The 13,941-nt window shown below is 37.4% G+C and overlaps 1 protein-coding gene across 3 annotated transcripts in view; it reads right to left on the bottom strand.

Moving 5' to 3' along the window:
• Positions 1-13,941, bottom strand: part of tcerg1 (transcription elongation regulator 1) — a 29,138-nt gene that overhangs the window by 10,473 nt on the left and 4,724 nt on the right. For 2 of the 3 annotated variants that reach the window (XM_018092199.2, XM_002935268.5), the window contains 10 exons: positions 13,320-13,686; positions 12,711-12,959; positions 9,682-9,744; positions 8,527-8,727; positions 7,507-7,628; positions 5,939-6,027; positions 5,395-5,555; positions 4,679-4,745; positions 4,313-4,439; positions 855-944 (listed from right to left, as the gene is read on the bottom strand). In XM_018092199.2, coding sequence (XP_017947688.1) covers positions 855-944; positions 4,313-4,439; positions 4,679-4,745; positions 5,395-5,555; positions 5,939-6,027; positions 7,507-7,628; positions 8,527-8,727; positions 9,682-9,744; positions 12,711-12,959; positions 13,320-13,686 — 1,536 coding nt within the window. The remainder of the gene's footprint in view (positions 1-854; positions 945-4,312; positions 4,440-4,678; positions 4,746-5,394; positions 5,556-5,938; positions 6,028-7,506; positions 7,629-8,526; positions 8,728-9,681; positions 9,745-12,710; positions 12,960-13,319; positions 13,687-13,941) is intronic. The other variant, XM_002935269.5, reaches the window with a different exon arrangement.

Raw genomic sequence — 13,941 nt, 5'->3', positions numbered from 1 at the left:
AATTATTCTCAGCAGTGTGTAGGAGTGGGTTTTCTCATAACTTTTAGAGAGAGTGAGAGCAAGATGGAGAGATCATAAAATAATACCAGTATGCATATTTCCCTTAACTAAGCACACAGCTTACACAGGATTGAGGTTTTTTTTATTATTTAGCCACAAAACATGCCAGTTAACATTAGGTGATGACAGCAGCCACCTTTAGGTGAAGTTTACATACATTACTGGTCAGAATGTAGGAACAGTGCATGCTCTATACAACATTTTTTTCTATAATTAAATACAAAATAAATACAAATGATTTGTTAAATGTCATTGAACACTAAGTCCAAGCAAGCTTTTCCTGATACTTCAGGCACGGACAGGAACAAATTATTTAATGTGCGCATGAGTGTATCAAGGCAGTTAACACTGATATAAATAAGCATAAATTAACAGTTAAATTAAGCCCTCTGAGCTGAATAATCTATGCAACTGAAAAAAAATGTCTCTTATCTTCAATGTTGTCCTTGCCACTGCGCCTAGCATATACATACAGAGAGCTTGCATACAGAGCTTGCATACAGGTATGGGACCTATTATTCACAATGCATGGTTTTTTTTTTGTTTTTTTTTTATATAAGGGGTTTTTCTGTAATTTGGATCTCTATTATTGCCTTCAATATTAATTATATCTTAGTTGGGATCAAGTACAAGGTACTGTTATGACAGAGAAAAAGGAAATCTTTCCTGAAAACGAAAAATTCCATTAAAATTGAGTCTAAAGGAAATTGAATTCTCTTAATTCAGAGCTTTCTGGATAATGGATCCCATACTTGTATTAACTTCCTATACTAATCCAATGTAGGAAACATTACCTGTTTCCTTTCTTTGGGGTTTAATAACAAATAACGAGGGTCAAACACAATCTTGTGGAGCTCTTTCTCCCATGTTGAAAATGCTGAAACCTGTTAGACAGAAGGAAAACAGAAAAATTCCCTAAATTAGAATTCATTATACAGCAATAAAACACAGAACCCAACAGGACATCTGTTGAAAAGACGACAACTGAACCAGTGCTCAAGTTTTCATCATTAATAAATGACAAGCAGTGGGAGGTTAGGATGGGAAATTTTTCACACTAATTGGCTCTGAACAGTTCCCTATAATTACAGACACACCATACAACTAGTAACTCATTAAAATAACCACTACTGAGTGACATTTAGAAACCACATCAGAGGAAAACCTTGAAGTTTAAATAAATGTGCCATAAGCGGATTGAAGACATCTAACCCCTTCATCGCCCACACAGGCTAATTTTCCTGTAGTATGTGTTGAATAAAAAAAAAAAAAAAAAAAAAAAGGACTGCATGGTGTCCATATGTGCAGAAACCATACGTGTACAAAGTTGTATGTGTAATTAGAAGTACATCTGATATCTGTTAACGTGTATCCAAGTCAAAACAGTGACAGACACACCAAATTTTAAATGTGTTTTACAGACAACTTGGTAGACCCCAATGCAAGCAGTGCTTAAATGACAAAGTACAGCAAAAGCCTGCTTGTATCAACCAAAGGCCTTTATGTATATAGACTGCATTGTTTCATTCAAGTACAAAGCACGCATTTTATTGCACAAATGTTACTGTTCTAGTACAGTGAGTTTTATGTAAACTGAAGTGATTATCACCTTGCTAGGCAACTGTTTCTTGATATTTTTATGAATAAGTACTTTTTTTGTCTCTAAAAAGACTACACAGACCCCAGAATAACATACCTTTCTCCCTGCAATCAGTCTCATGCAGATTCTGTATCGCAAGCAGCTCAATTTCAGCTTTCTCAGCTACTTCCTAGTCTAGAGCAAATCTCCACCCCATTTGCTGAGCTCTCCTTCTGCCTATGCAGACGGTCGAAGAGATGACTACTGAGTATGCAAGCTGCCTCTGCTCCAATAGAAATCAAAGCAGGCATGCGCAGTAGACACCTCTTTGACAATTTCAGTCAGAGAAACCAGAGCTCAGCAAAGAAAAGGGGGCAGAGCCTTACGCCAGACTGAGAGTAGCCTTAAGCTGAGAGCTGAAGTTGAGCTGCTTGTGGTACAGAATCTGCATAAGAGTGCAGGGAGAAAGGTATGTTATTCTATTAAAAAATTACTATAACAAATCTAATAGGAATTACAGGTGTTAGCTTCTCCATTAAAATTGCTGCTGACCTTAGATTTTTTTTTATATAAGTATTAAAAGTTTAGATTATTTGAATTTAATATAGAATTGAAAGTGAAAAAAAAAAGTGTTCTAGATAGAATTCTCTGTGGAAGCACTGTGAAAATAAAAACACATATTAAAGAAAAAGAAAAGATAAAACCACTGGGCAGCCAAGTTTCTGTTTGTTGAGAACTGCCATCTTTATTCTGGTCTCGCCCAGCATCCCTGTCACTATTTCTGAACTGCACATGTCCAGACGCACAGGTGACTTCAGGGAAGAAGAAAATAAATGCTGATGTGATGCTTAGTGAACAGCATCCCAGACTGGAGCATTCTTTAAAGTGGAGGCTAACAGGTAAACTACTAGAATTACTGGGGAGTGCCTAATAACCTTTTCCTTTAAAGGACCAGTAACACCAGTAAGTAAAAAATATACTTTTGTTTACATTTAGGGGCTGATTTACTAATCCACGAATTCCAATGGGAAAAATTCGGATTGAAAACGAACATTTTGCGACTTTTTCGTATTTTTTCGTCGCCGTTACGACTTTATCGTAAATTGTCGCAACTTTTTCGTAGCCGTTACGATTTGCTCGTACATTGTCGCGACTTTTTCGTATTGAGCGCTCGTAACCGGCGGCCAAAACTTTCAGACTGCATGATTTTGGAAGCCTCCCATAGGACTCAATGGCACTCTGCAGCTCCAACCTGGCCCAAGAAAAGTCACGATACTGAAGCTTGAATGAATCCGAAATTTTCGCACTCGGCGCGAAGGCTACAAAAAAGTCGCAACAATTCGCGCAAGTCGTAGCGCTACGAAAAAGTTGCGACATTTTGCGAAACAATCGTTATGGCTACGAAAAAGTCGCAACAATTTACGAAAAAAATCGCAAAATACCGATCATTACGAAAAACCGCATTCGGACGCCTTCGGACCGTTCGCGGATTAGTAAATCAGCCCCTTAGACTCTGTATCTGTTGATCCAGTACCTAAAATTTAAACTATTTCTTGGCAATAAATGTCTTTTATATGTGCTGTTTTGATCCTGTAGTCTCATAAAGAGTCATGAATGGCATTTTTGCCCTGCTGTTTCCAAAGCGAACACACATTTTTTTAAAATGCAGGTAAAGAGTATACCAAATTTTAAAGCACAACACTTGCATATTTCATATTTTGCTGTTACTAGTCCTTTATGGTAATACTCGCAGACTCAAAAGTTAACCGTTTGTTTGAAAAGTCTGTTTCAGACAGGTGAGGTCTAGGTAAAACACTTGCTTACTGTATACAAGAAACCATCCATTTGTTTTAGTATATATAGTTGATGTACAGACAGCAAACATTGCCTAAACATTTGGCTTGGATGGCTCACTGTCACTACTTCACATATTACCTTTTCCCATTTAAAGAAAATGTAACACTAAATTTTTTTTAAGTAAAAAAACTATTCTACCCTGCACCAATAACTGCCCTATCCTGCACACCACTTAGTATTTTAAATGCTTTAATAGAAAATACCTGGTAAAACTTGGCTTCCTGTCAATTGCACTACAGCGATACGGCAAAGGAAGGAGCTGCATCCACTAAGCGACGATCGAGCGAGCTCAATCAATCGATCGTCGCTCCTTCCTTAAGAAGCTAAGTGGTTTGCAGGATAGGGCAGTTATTAGATTACTGTGTTACTTTTCCTTTAACACAAGACTGTGACACGTGCCATTAATGTTTGCTGCATTTAGACTGATGTATGTGTCCATTGTATAGCACTAAGCTACCAAGTAAAGAAAACATTTGCTCTTATCAACACCTGCTGAGTGCTGTTTATCTATATAAATAATGTTGTATGTGTGTATATTTTATGTATAGAAACCTACATCTATACACATTTACATATTATATACACACACATATATGCACACACGAGACTTTGCCTTTTCTTGTAACATTCATCTGGTGGCCCAGATAAAAAAGAATTTGGCAAAACACTTTTTTTATTTTATCTATCAAAACAATACCCATTACCTTGGAAGCAAAAAACCTGTTTCGACTGTGTAGTGAGCATTTAAGTGACTTGAATATGCAAAATAAAATATCAGAAAAGATTTATATACATCTCAAAAGATGGTTTTCTAACCCCTCTCTCCAGCAACATATCTCTAAACTGTTTCATTCGAGAGTCCAGGGGAACAATTGCCCTTTCACGAGCAGCTTTTATCTCGGCCTCCATTGCAGTTTCCTTATCAGCCTCTGGGTCGTCCTTCCTGTTGGAGGGTGAAAACATAAATGTTTAAAAAAAAATGTTTTTACTCTGCCCGAAAATAAAAACTAATAAACTCTCAAAAATAAATGTAAAACAATTTTTTTCACATTTTTATATATGTAATAGATTAGTATACAAAAAAAAAAACCTATGCAAGAGAAAAGACAGTAAAGGAAGGAAGTGGAACCAAACAGGTTACTGATAATCTTTGAGTACATTTATGAACACGTGTTTTCTTACTTTCTCTTCTTTGCTTTTATGGGCTCGTCCTCATTTGCATCTTCGGCAGAGTCTTGATCTTCTTTGTCTAATAGATATAGTGAATTCAAATTAATGCTAGCAAAGTTAGTCCCTATGCAATAAAGCAGACAATAGAAAATATGCCTGTCATTCAACTTTGTGCATAAAGTACATGGAGACCTATGCTATCCACAGTTGCTTAAAGTACTTTGAAAACAATGCTATTCATAGATGCTGACAGCCTGCAAGAAATACATCAATTAACACCACATTACATACGTCAAGCTAGTGCATGAGATTTGAAGGACTAAATGCATTCAATTCCCCTGAATCAAGCCAAAAACAAACCAGACATAGAAAGGACACTGTTATTCACACTTAATGCAATCCATCAAGTGAAACCAGGGATCATCTTTAGCTATGGTCATTCCTGGGGCAAAGCAGACTTTGCACGGTGCAAGAGCATGACTAGCAAACTGTGCACCTTCAGCTGGTGGTTGATGTTAGTTTAACTAGAAACATGTAGAAAAATATATAAAAACTTAATGCCACCATCTTACACTGCTATACTGTCAATCTTCCTACCTAAATCTGTTCTCCAGTGCCCTTGGAAGTCACCCCTATATGAGCCCCAAAAAACACAAAGTTGAGCATAAAATATATCAAGATGTGCAGAAAACAATGAACAAGTCTGCCGAGTATTACAGAAAACTCACAATATTTCTTGCCATCCTCCATCCCTCTTTTATGGGGAGGCTCCTGAATGATTTTGTCTACATCGGCCCTTCCAATAAGGTCCTCTGGTCGGTCCCACATGGAAAGCCGGGTAGTGGGATTGTAGAAAAACACCCGTTCATCACCAGTCCACACAACGCACCTAGAGGAGGAAAGAATATACTTAAAGAGAGAACGGTGGGGAGTCTACTACAAAGCTGCGCGAGTAAGGTATGGGAAATACGGTAAAAGCCTAATAACCTTTAATTTAAATAGAGGTATCACAATAATGTTTGCAGTTTCCAACACACTTTAGAGTGGATGCTGATACAATAAGAAACATAAAAGTGGATCAAACCTTTAGTTCAGAAATTGAGCAACCCAAGCTGCAATGGAGAAGTAATGACATATCAACTTCCTTACCCAATTATATCAAATAAGGTATCAAAGATAAAGCCCTTGCCTGTATAGTGATGCAAAATCCAGGACTAACACAAAAGTTTCTGCAAACATTGGCAAGAAAACAGGCTTTGGGTTCATAAGTACCATGGAGTGCCAGGGATTGGGGTAGTAGCCACTGGCCGGGCTTTTTGAGCTGCCTTTTCTTCCTCAGTCATCTCCTCCTCTTTTACCTCCTAAAATACAAAGATAGATCAGCACATAAAAAAAAAAAAATCTACAGGACATCCATAAATCACACACACAAAAACCAAACTTTTTTTTAGCCTAGAAATGTAAAGAGTGCATTTGTTTTAGAAAAGAGACCTCATTTCAGTTTCAAGTGATTTCAATATAGATTTTTGTATGAATCCTGTATTCTCTGGCAAGATTATTATGCAGTCTTATTTAAAACTGGGTGTTATAACCAGAACTGTAATCAGGCAGATTCCGTTAGTGTGCACACATACAGGACAAAAAGGAGGCCAAAAATCAGGAGCTTCACCACCAAAAGTGTGCCATTAGCTATTATACAGCTGTTAACTGAATAATATAAATATTTTGGCATTCATCGGAGAAATATAAATGCCCAATTAGCAAAATGAGTGGGGGTGCCTTACATTTTCTAGCTCTTACTACCTGAACTATCATTCCCTAATATGCTTCTACTGGTCAACTTTACTACTGTGGGAGGCTTTTACATATACAGGAACATGTGGGTAACATCCCACCCAAAAGTAGTCAGAGTATACAAACTATTAAGAAACCAATAGCTATTAAAGAACACCCCTACAATACAATACCCCCTCTTAAAACAAATGAGACACCTACAATAAGCATATTTATTAAAGGGCAACTGACTAGCTTCAAAAGCAAATTACAGCTCCACACACAGATATTAAAATGCCAGTAATAGCCCTGCTTCCAATTCCAATCATAGCCGTTGTAGAACATACCACCAAAATCAGTATTTCTTTATATATATATACATACATACATACATACATACATATGTAAGAATGCAGTACCCTTAAATGATTAATTTAAGGGACCCAAAAGATCTCAAAATACTCAGACATGGTTTCAATCATACTGTGCAATCTCGCCACGTAGTTATAGATCTACATATGACTTAATGGACTCGCTGTGGGTTTGTTGACCCAATATCTATACAGTAAATGGCTGCACAAGGCCATTGCTTTAATAATAAATCTTGTTTATAAGCACACATTTAATGAAATGCCCCTAATATGCTAAATATACTGTGTAACATTCTGTATAACGTGACAATGAGTAGCATCACTTAATGGAGCAGTATGACTCATAGGACACATTAAAAAATGTAAAAAATAAAAATACTTGTTTTAAGTATGCCAGGTGTTGGGCAGGGTGGGGATAACTGGCAAAAAATAGAATTCATTGGCAGAAGTAACCACATATTCCTTTTACCCATATTCACCCTATTACTGCAAAAGGGATATGAGTACATGGTGTATTTAACAAAACGTAATACATACTTTTGCTAAGTGCATTTAGCACCTCAGTATTTCAGGGCTAGCTGCCCCTTAAATATTTGAAGACACAGATCAAAAGTATGGTACACACACTCATTATCCACCCCCAAAAAAAAGTAATTAAAAAAGACAATACCAAGGGACTTGGTTGCAGGCTTTTACCTCCTTTATCTCCTTGGGAGGTTCTTCCTTTGGTATATCTTCCATCGCCTCCATTGGTTGAGCATCTTCCTTAATAACTGGTTCTGGTTTTGTTGATTCTTTTACCTTCTCAATCTCTTTATCTACAGAATGCCAAACACACAAGTCATTTTTCAAACTCACATTTCTATAAGCTATCTAAAGAATTAAATTTACAAAAACAAAGTGCAGAGCAGAGTCCAAAGTGCTAGACACAGGTCTTTGCGCTCTATAGAAAACATTGAGTACAGGGCTGCACTGCACTTGCTCAAGTGCAGGCTGCACAAATCCCAGGAGAGCAAGTGCTCCAAGAGTAAGCTTTTTTACTTACTTATGTAAATACAGCCCTAAACACTTACAGAACTGCTGCTCCGAGCCCTCCATGAAGAGAAATACCACATTTCTTTCCTTCTGTTCTGTATACATGATCTTATGTCTCACTTTCTTTCCAGAAAAATACTTCAAGGCACAATATGAGCCTGCTCAGTTTGCTCCTCTCTCCCCCCTGCACTATTGTAACTAATCTATTGCCAATAAAATTCCTGAGTAGCTTTTATTCTCCTTTAAAAGGCCAGTAACAAATTTAATTCAAAGTGTTTTATATGAAAAACATGTTTCCTTAGTCTGCATTTTTGATAATTCTGCATGGATTATTCAGTCATAACTATATATAAATTTAAACTTTGATTGCGCGCAATAGATTGCCGAGAGGTTAGCTTACATAACACATAAAGAAGGTAAGCATATCAAGGACTGACAGCAGTAAACATTTGTATATTTTATAGACATATAGTATATATAGTATATTTTCTTTTCAGCAACTGTAAACTAATTGCAAATGGTCTTCGAATAACTTGAACTTAATTGTAAGCTGTATGCTTTTAACATTATTATAATGTTTGCTACCAAAGAGCAGCAGTTTTGCATCCAATAAGGAATCATTTCTATTTCCAACAAGCAAATGCTTTAAGACATTTCAGTACAGGTTGAACAAAAAAATACCTTTTTCTTTGAGTTCATGGGGTTTATCCCACGTCGATTCCAAAGTCCTGTTATTGTAATAATATGTTTTTCCGTCAGCCGTTTTATATTCTGACCACTCTGACAATATGGTTGCTCCGGCTAAAGTTGCAGGAGAAGCAGCAAGAGCCACTTGGGGATGTATCATTGGTACAATTGGAGGGGCAATGCCAGGTAAGACACCTACAGAGAGGTTAAGAGGATTAATATTCTGCATCCAAGATACTCACCAAAACCACAAGTCAGCTCAATTTTTGAGTATTTTTCCCAATACACACACACACACACACATATATATATATACACATATATATATATATATATATATATATATATATATATATATATATATATATATATATATATATATATATACATACACACACATACACATACATACATACATAATGTCCTAGAATCCATTTTATACTGGGGGAGGGATAGAAAAACTACAGGAATTAAAAATATAGCAAAGCACACAAAGATTAAATTATGCCAAACAAATAAAAATACAAGAAATCTCGAGTACTGTATATTTTCAGACTGGACAAAGCATTCGTATACATAAACAATGTGGAAATCTTGGTACATCTTATGGATTTGTGATCCCCAAAAATAGATTCATGACATGTACATCACACACAGCACAATACATGTTACAGATATCCCTCTGCCAGTTACAACTCAAAGTTGCAGCCCCGCAACTGCTGTTGAACAACAAATTTTAGCTTTCCTTTATGGAGATATGGTGAGTTGTAGTTCAGCAACAGCTGCAAAATAAAACTTCATTCACAACAAACTTAAAAGGGTCTTGCATTGCGAGCACGGATGTAATAATGCATCACTTACATGCATATACACAGGCATGCAATACACAGTAAAAAATTAAAATAAGAAAAAAAAAACAAAGGAAGCACAAACTGTACACTGAACAAATGCATTATGGGAATGAAAGCACAACATGTTATTACCTATAAAACACAGGTAAGTAGAATGCTGTATAACACACAAACATGTTTAATTAACCCTTAACTGCAAAATGAAATACAAATACACTAGCATTCACTAACATGCCAACTGTTAATAATAAATAAATAAAAAACAAACAAAAATGCTAAAATGTTATTAAAAAGTTACCGGTTTTGGTGGTAGCGACTGTCTTTACATACGGGCAGCTGACTATTTGCATCATTGCTACACCTGTAAAATGGATATGCAAACATGTTTGAAAGCTGCCATCAGTGGGCTGCTACCACACAGGGTCTGGAAACTACTGGGTGAGAGGGTGGAGGTGATGGAAAAACAAGCATGTCTGAGAGGTCTAGCTCTTAGATATATTAAATGGCAGGCCAACAATGGCTTCATCTCATATCTGGGCAAGCTGTTAACATCTTCTGAAACAATGTGCTATTTAAGGTAAGGACAGCAAACTGACATTTTTGTGACAATAGTCAGGATCATACTGTAATGCGGCTCCATCCAATCTATCTAAAGATTGGTGATGGAAAGGTAAACTTTACAAAGTGAAAAATGAAGGGTGTAGTTATTACCCACACAGGTTTACAGGGCCCCACTGTGACATGAAGGTAATGCATTCAAGTACAGAAACATTACAAGAGTAAAATTCACAAAAACACAAAACGAAAAACCTATTCAGTGGTGGTGAACATGAAAGACGTTGCACTTCTCCCATCGGTTATATGCAGGAACAAAGCAATCAGTCTTTACAACACTATAAACATGAAAGGTAAAAATCCCTGTAAGGCTAAAGCCTTCGGCCTAAGGATAAACACAGACCGAGAATCAGTGCCTTTTATGTGCCTGCACCCAGCGCCACTGCATAAGGCTGGGTGCAGGCACATCAGAGAGCTGATCAGAGTCTAGGTGAAAATCAGCCCAGTGTGGCTTAAGCTTAATTTTTGTTTAATGATTTATTAACATAGATGTTGTTAAACAAGTTGGTCCACTGGGTGTAGCCTGTGGTAAACTCTTATTTTCTTATATACTTCTGACAGTTTTCATGCCTTTAAGACTGCTATGGGCTCTTGCCAGCCAAGAAAAATTTCTCTAGAGCAGCGTACCACAAAGAACCAATGTCTACCTGAACTCACATTTGACCGCAAAAAGCAAATAGTAAAACATACAAATGATAAACTATACATAGAGTTTATATTTATTTCCTATCACTGTTCAGCAAAACAGGATAGTACAGATTATTCTGTTGAGACAGTCATATTTCTGATTATTTGTTTCAGTTAAAAGTCAGCTTAATTTCCAGACATGAATGGAAAGTGCCCTCCAGTGGCAAAATTAAAGCTCCTGATTTGCTGTATCAAGCAATGTTTTCTTATGAAAGCATCTGTTGATGGAGTACCTGGGCTTTATACTGCACTATAACTATAATGTTATTTACCCGTGTATCCTCATCAAGAAAAATCCATGAACAGCATTTTAGTTTCTAAAAGTTTTAAATGAATTCAGAATCTGACATCTAAATAATGAGCCTTTCACCAAACACTTGACATAAAATATAAATATAAAATTTGACAACCATCCATGTGGCCACAGCTATCTTACTAATCACTGTTAAGGAAACCACTTCTCACACCATCATCAATTATAATTCTTCCTCAATGTAGTATGTGTGCTTTCTAATTTAAAATCTCAGATACATTAAGTTTTATTTACCCTGAAAACATGAAGCAGGATAGGATACGGTTACTGCAAATTGCATTATATACCACTGGCAATAGCCAATTGACCTTTTTCTGGGAATAAACACAAGCATGTAAAGATATGTCCATCAATATTTCATTCTGTGTGGCAAACCACACATATTTCGAAATGTCTACTCTTAGAAAACATCAGTGCATAGTTTATTTATGTGCATGTGAACAACCATACTACTACCTTTTTAAGGAGCATTAGTTATAAACTGCACTTTAGCTGTGTTGGCCCGTGTGCAGACAGACGCATTTCTACATTGCAAATTGCTGTGGGCCTGCACACTGGCTGACTAAGTGCCTGTTAGTGCAGACTCCACAACAGGCTGAGAAGAGTGGGTCGGCTGTTTCTTGACCTGCATTAATAAGTAGGCCAAGAAAAGAGCCTGGTGTGGCTGTACACTTAAAGGAACAGTAACACCAAAGTATAAAAGTGTTTTAAAGTAATTCAAATATAATGTACTGTTGCCCTGCACTGGTAACACTGGTCTGTTTACTTTAGAAACTACTACTATAGTTTATATAAATATCCTGCTGTATAGCAATGGGGGCAGCCATTCAAGCTGGAATAAAGGAGAAAAGGAACAGGTTACACTGCAGATAACAGATAAGTCATGTAGAATACAATGGTGTTTTATCCGTTACCTACCTGCTACGTCACCTGTGCCTTTTCTTTTTTCCAGCTAAAATGACTGCTACTATAGTAGGGTTTCTTAAACAAGCTTGCAACATAACGTTATATTTTAATTACTTTGATGCATTTTTGTGTTACTGTTCCTTTAAATAGTGCTGTCCTCTGTTCTTTAAGGCTTGTAACGTGTCAATAAACCAGTGGTATTGTGGTGGCATCTGCACTCATTTTTGTGTCAATGTTTTCCATTCCAATAGAAACATTTAGCCATACAGACCCTTTTATTTTCAGTAAGAATCTATGCATTAGCACAATCAGGTAAACTTGCTGGATCTGACAAACAATGGACAGAGCTGATTCACACAAGACAGACATTTTCATTTTTAGACAGTTAATAAAGCCTGCATCTCTTTTATACGGACATTAGGTTTATGGCTATGAGAACTGATACTTATGCAGATAAATGAGCACATTAGGAACCTGAATTATAAAATGGCACGATAGCAAAGCAATAGGGCAGGTAAAGTTCAATGCAGCTTGGTGGGTGCCCCTTTTGCCTTGAACTGCTAGGGTCCAAAATTCGAAAAAGCCAAGCAATATCTTCAAGGCATTTATAAGCTCACCCTGTGTTTGCTTGGGGTAGTCCAGGTCCTCCCACAAGCCAACATAAAGGTAGGTTATATAGCTTCTGATAAAATAGGGACAGGGACCCCATAGATTGTAATTTCAACTAATGTGAATGATACAAAATCTCTTTAAAGAGCTATATAATTGTGTTGTTGCTCTATAAATAACAATTAACACCACATTACCTGGTAAGGGTATGGGCATGCCAGGAAGGGGAACACGAAATGGAGGTACCATGACTGGAGGAAAGGCTGGAATTGCTGCTGCTGGCTGTGGCACTGCATGTGAAACTGTAGGAGGCAGAACTTGGGATAATTGTGCTGGCAAGCTTTGCACTGAAGACACTGTTGGTAAAGATGTGGCCACACTGACTGATGATACAGTTACAGGTGCAGACACACTCTGTGTTTGCGTATGCTCAGGAGCAGACGAACCTGTAAAGCAAAAGAAAAACTTAGATTAATACTAAAAAGGGTGTGTATCCAGCAAAGCTGTACCATACGGAGCATTTAAACAAAATTTGAGGCAATTCTTGCTCCTGTTACATTTCTTAGAGCTTCATGATCAGCATTTATAAAAGGGGAAAAAGCAGCAAGTAAACCCACCGAATAACACCTCAGCATACATTTGATTAAAGAAAGCGTATCAAATCCTTGGGAGTTTCATAATATAATCTGCGCCTTTGCTGCACTGGCAATTAATGTGGTAGCCCCCATGCATGCATACAGAGTAAAGGTAAGCTCTGGGCACAGAGTAACTGGAGTGTGTACAAAAGTGAAGGTGGCTGAACTTACTTGGAATAGCCTGTGAAATGGAGTTTGATGTAGTTGTATTGGTAGAAGAGGCCTGGCTAGTAGAAGGTGTTGATGTCGGTACCAACATAGACGTACTGGTAGTTGTAGTAGAGGCACCCGTTACAGTCTGAGAATGGATAGGCTGTGAATGAGCAACCTGGACTTGACCTTGAGCCTGTGCTACCTGAACTTGAGCTGCCTGAGCTTGGGCCTGTGCCTGGGCCTGGGCTGCTTGAGCCTGGGCCTGTGCTGCCTGAGCTTGAGCCTGGGCTGCCATCAATGGAGTCAGCTCAGACTGTTGGATGACCTTTACACCATCTGGTTTTGACCATGCAGACTCTCGAGTCCTGGCATTGTAATAATACACCTGGAACGAAAATGTATACATAACTCCAATGAGTAACCATATTCAATCAGCAGTATTTCATGATTATAACAAACTACATGATTGCCAGGAGTGCCAAAATGTTCAAGTTTTTTCCACTGGTGTACCTTTTCAAAAAAAGTTTCACTGGCTCATGAAAAAACTGAGTGATGCACAAAAATTTGAATTACATTTTTCGCTAGTGCAGACGAATACTGGCAGATGTGCAGTACATTAAAGCCAGAAAATTAGACAAAT

This window comes from Xenopus tropicalis, chromosome 3, assembly GCF_000004195.4.
Source record: "Xenopus tropicalis strain Nigerian chromosome 3, UCB_Xtro_10.0, whole genome shotgun sequence".
Classification (NCBI taxonomy): Eukaryota; Metazoa; Chordata; class Amphibia; order Anura; family Pipidae; genus Xenopus; species Xenopus tropicalis.
This window is presented reverse-complemented; position numbering and strand designations above follow the sequence as displayed.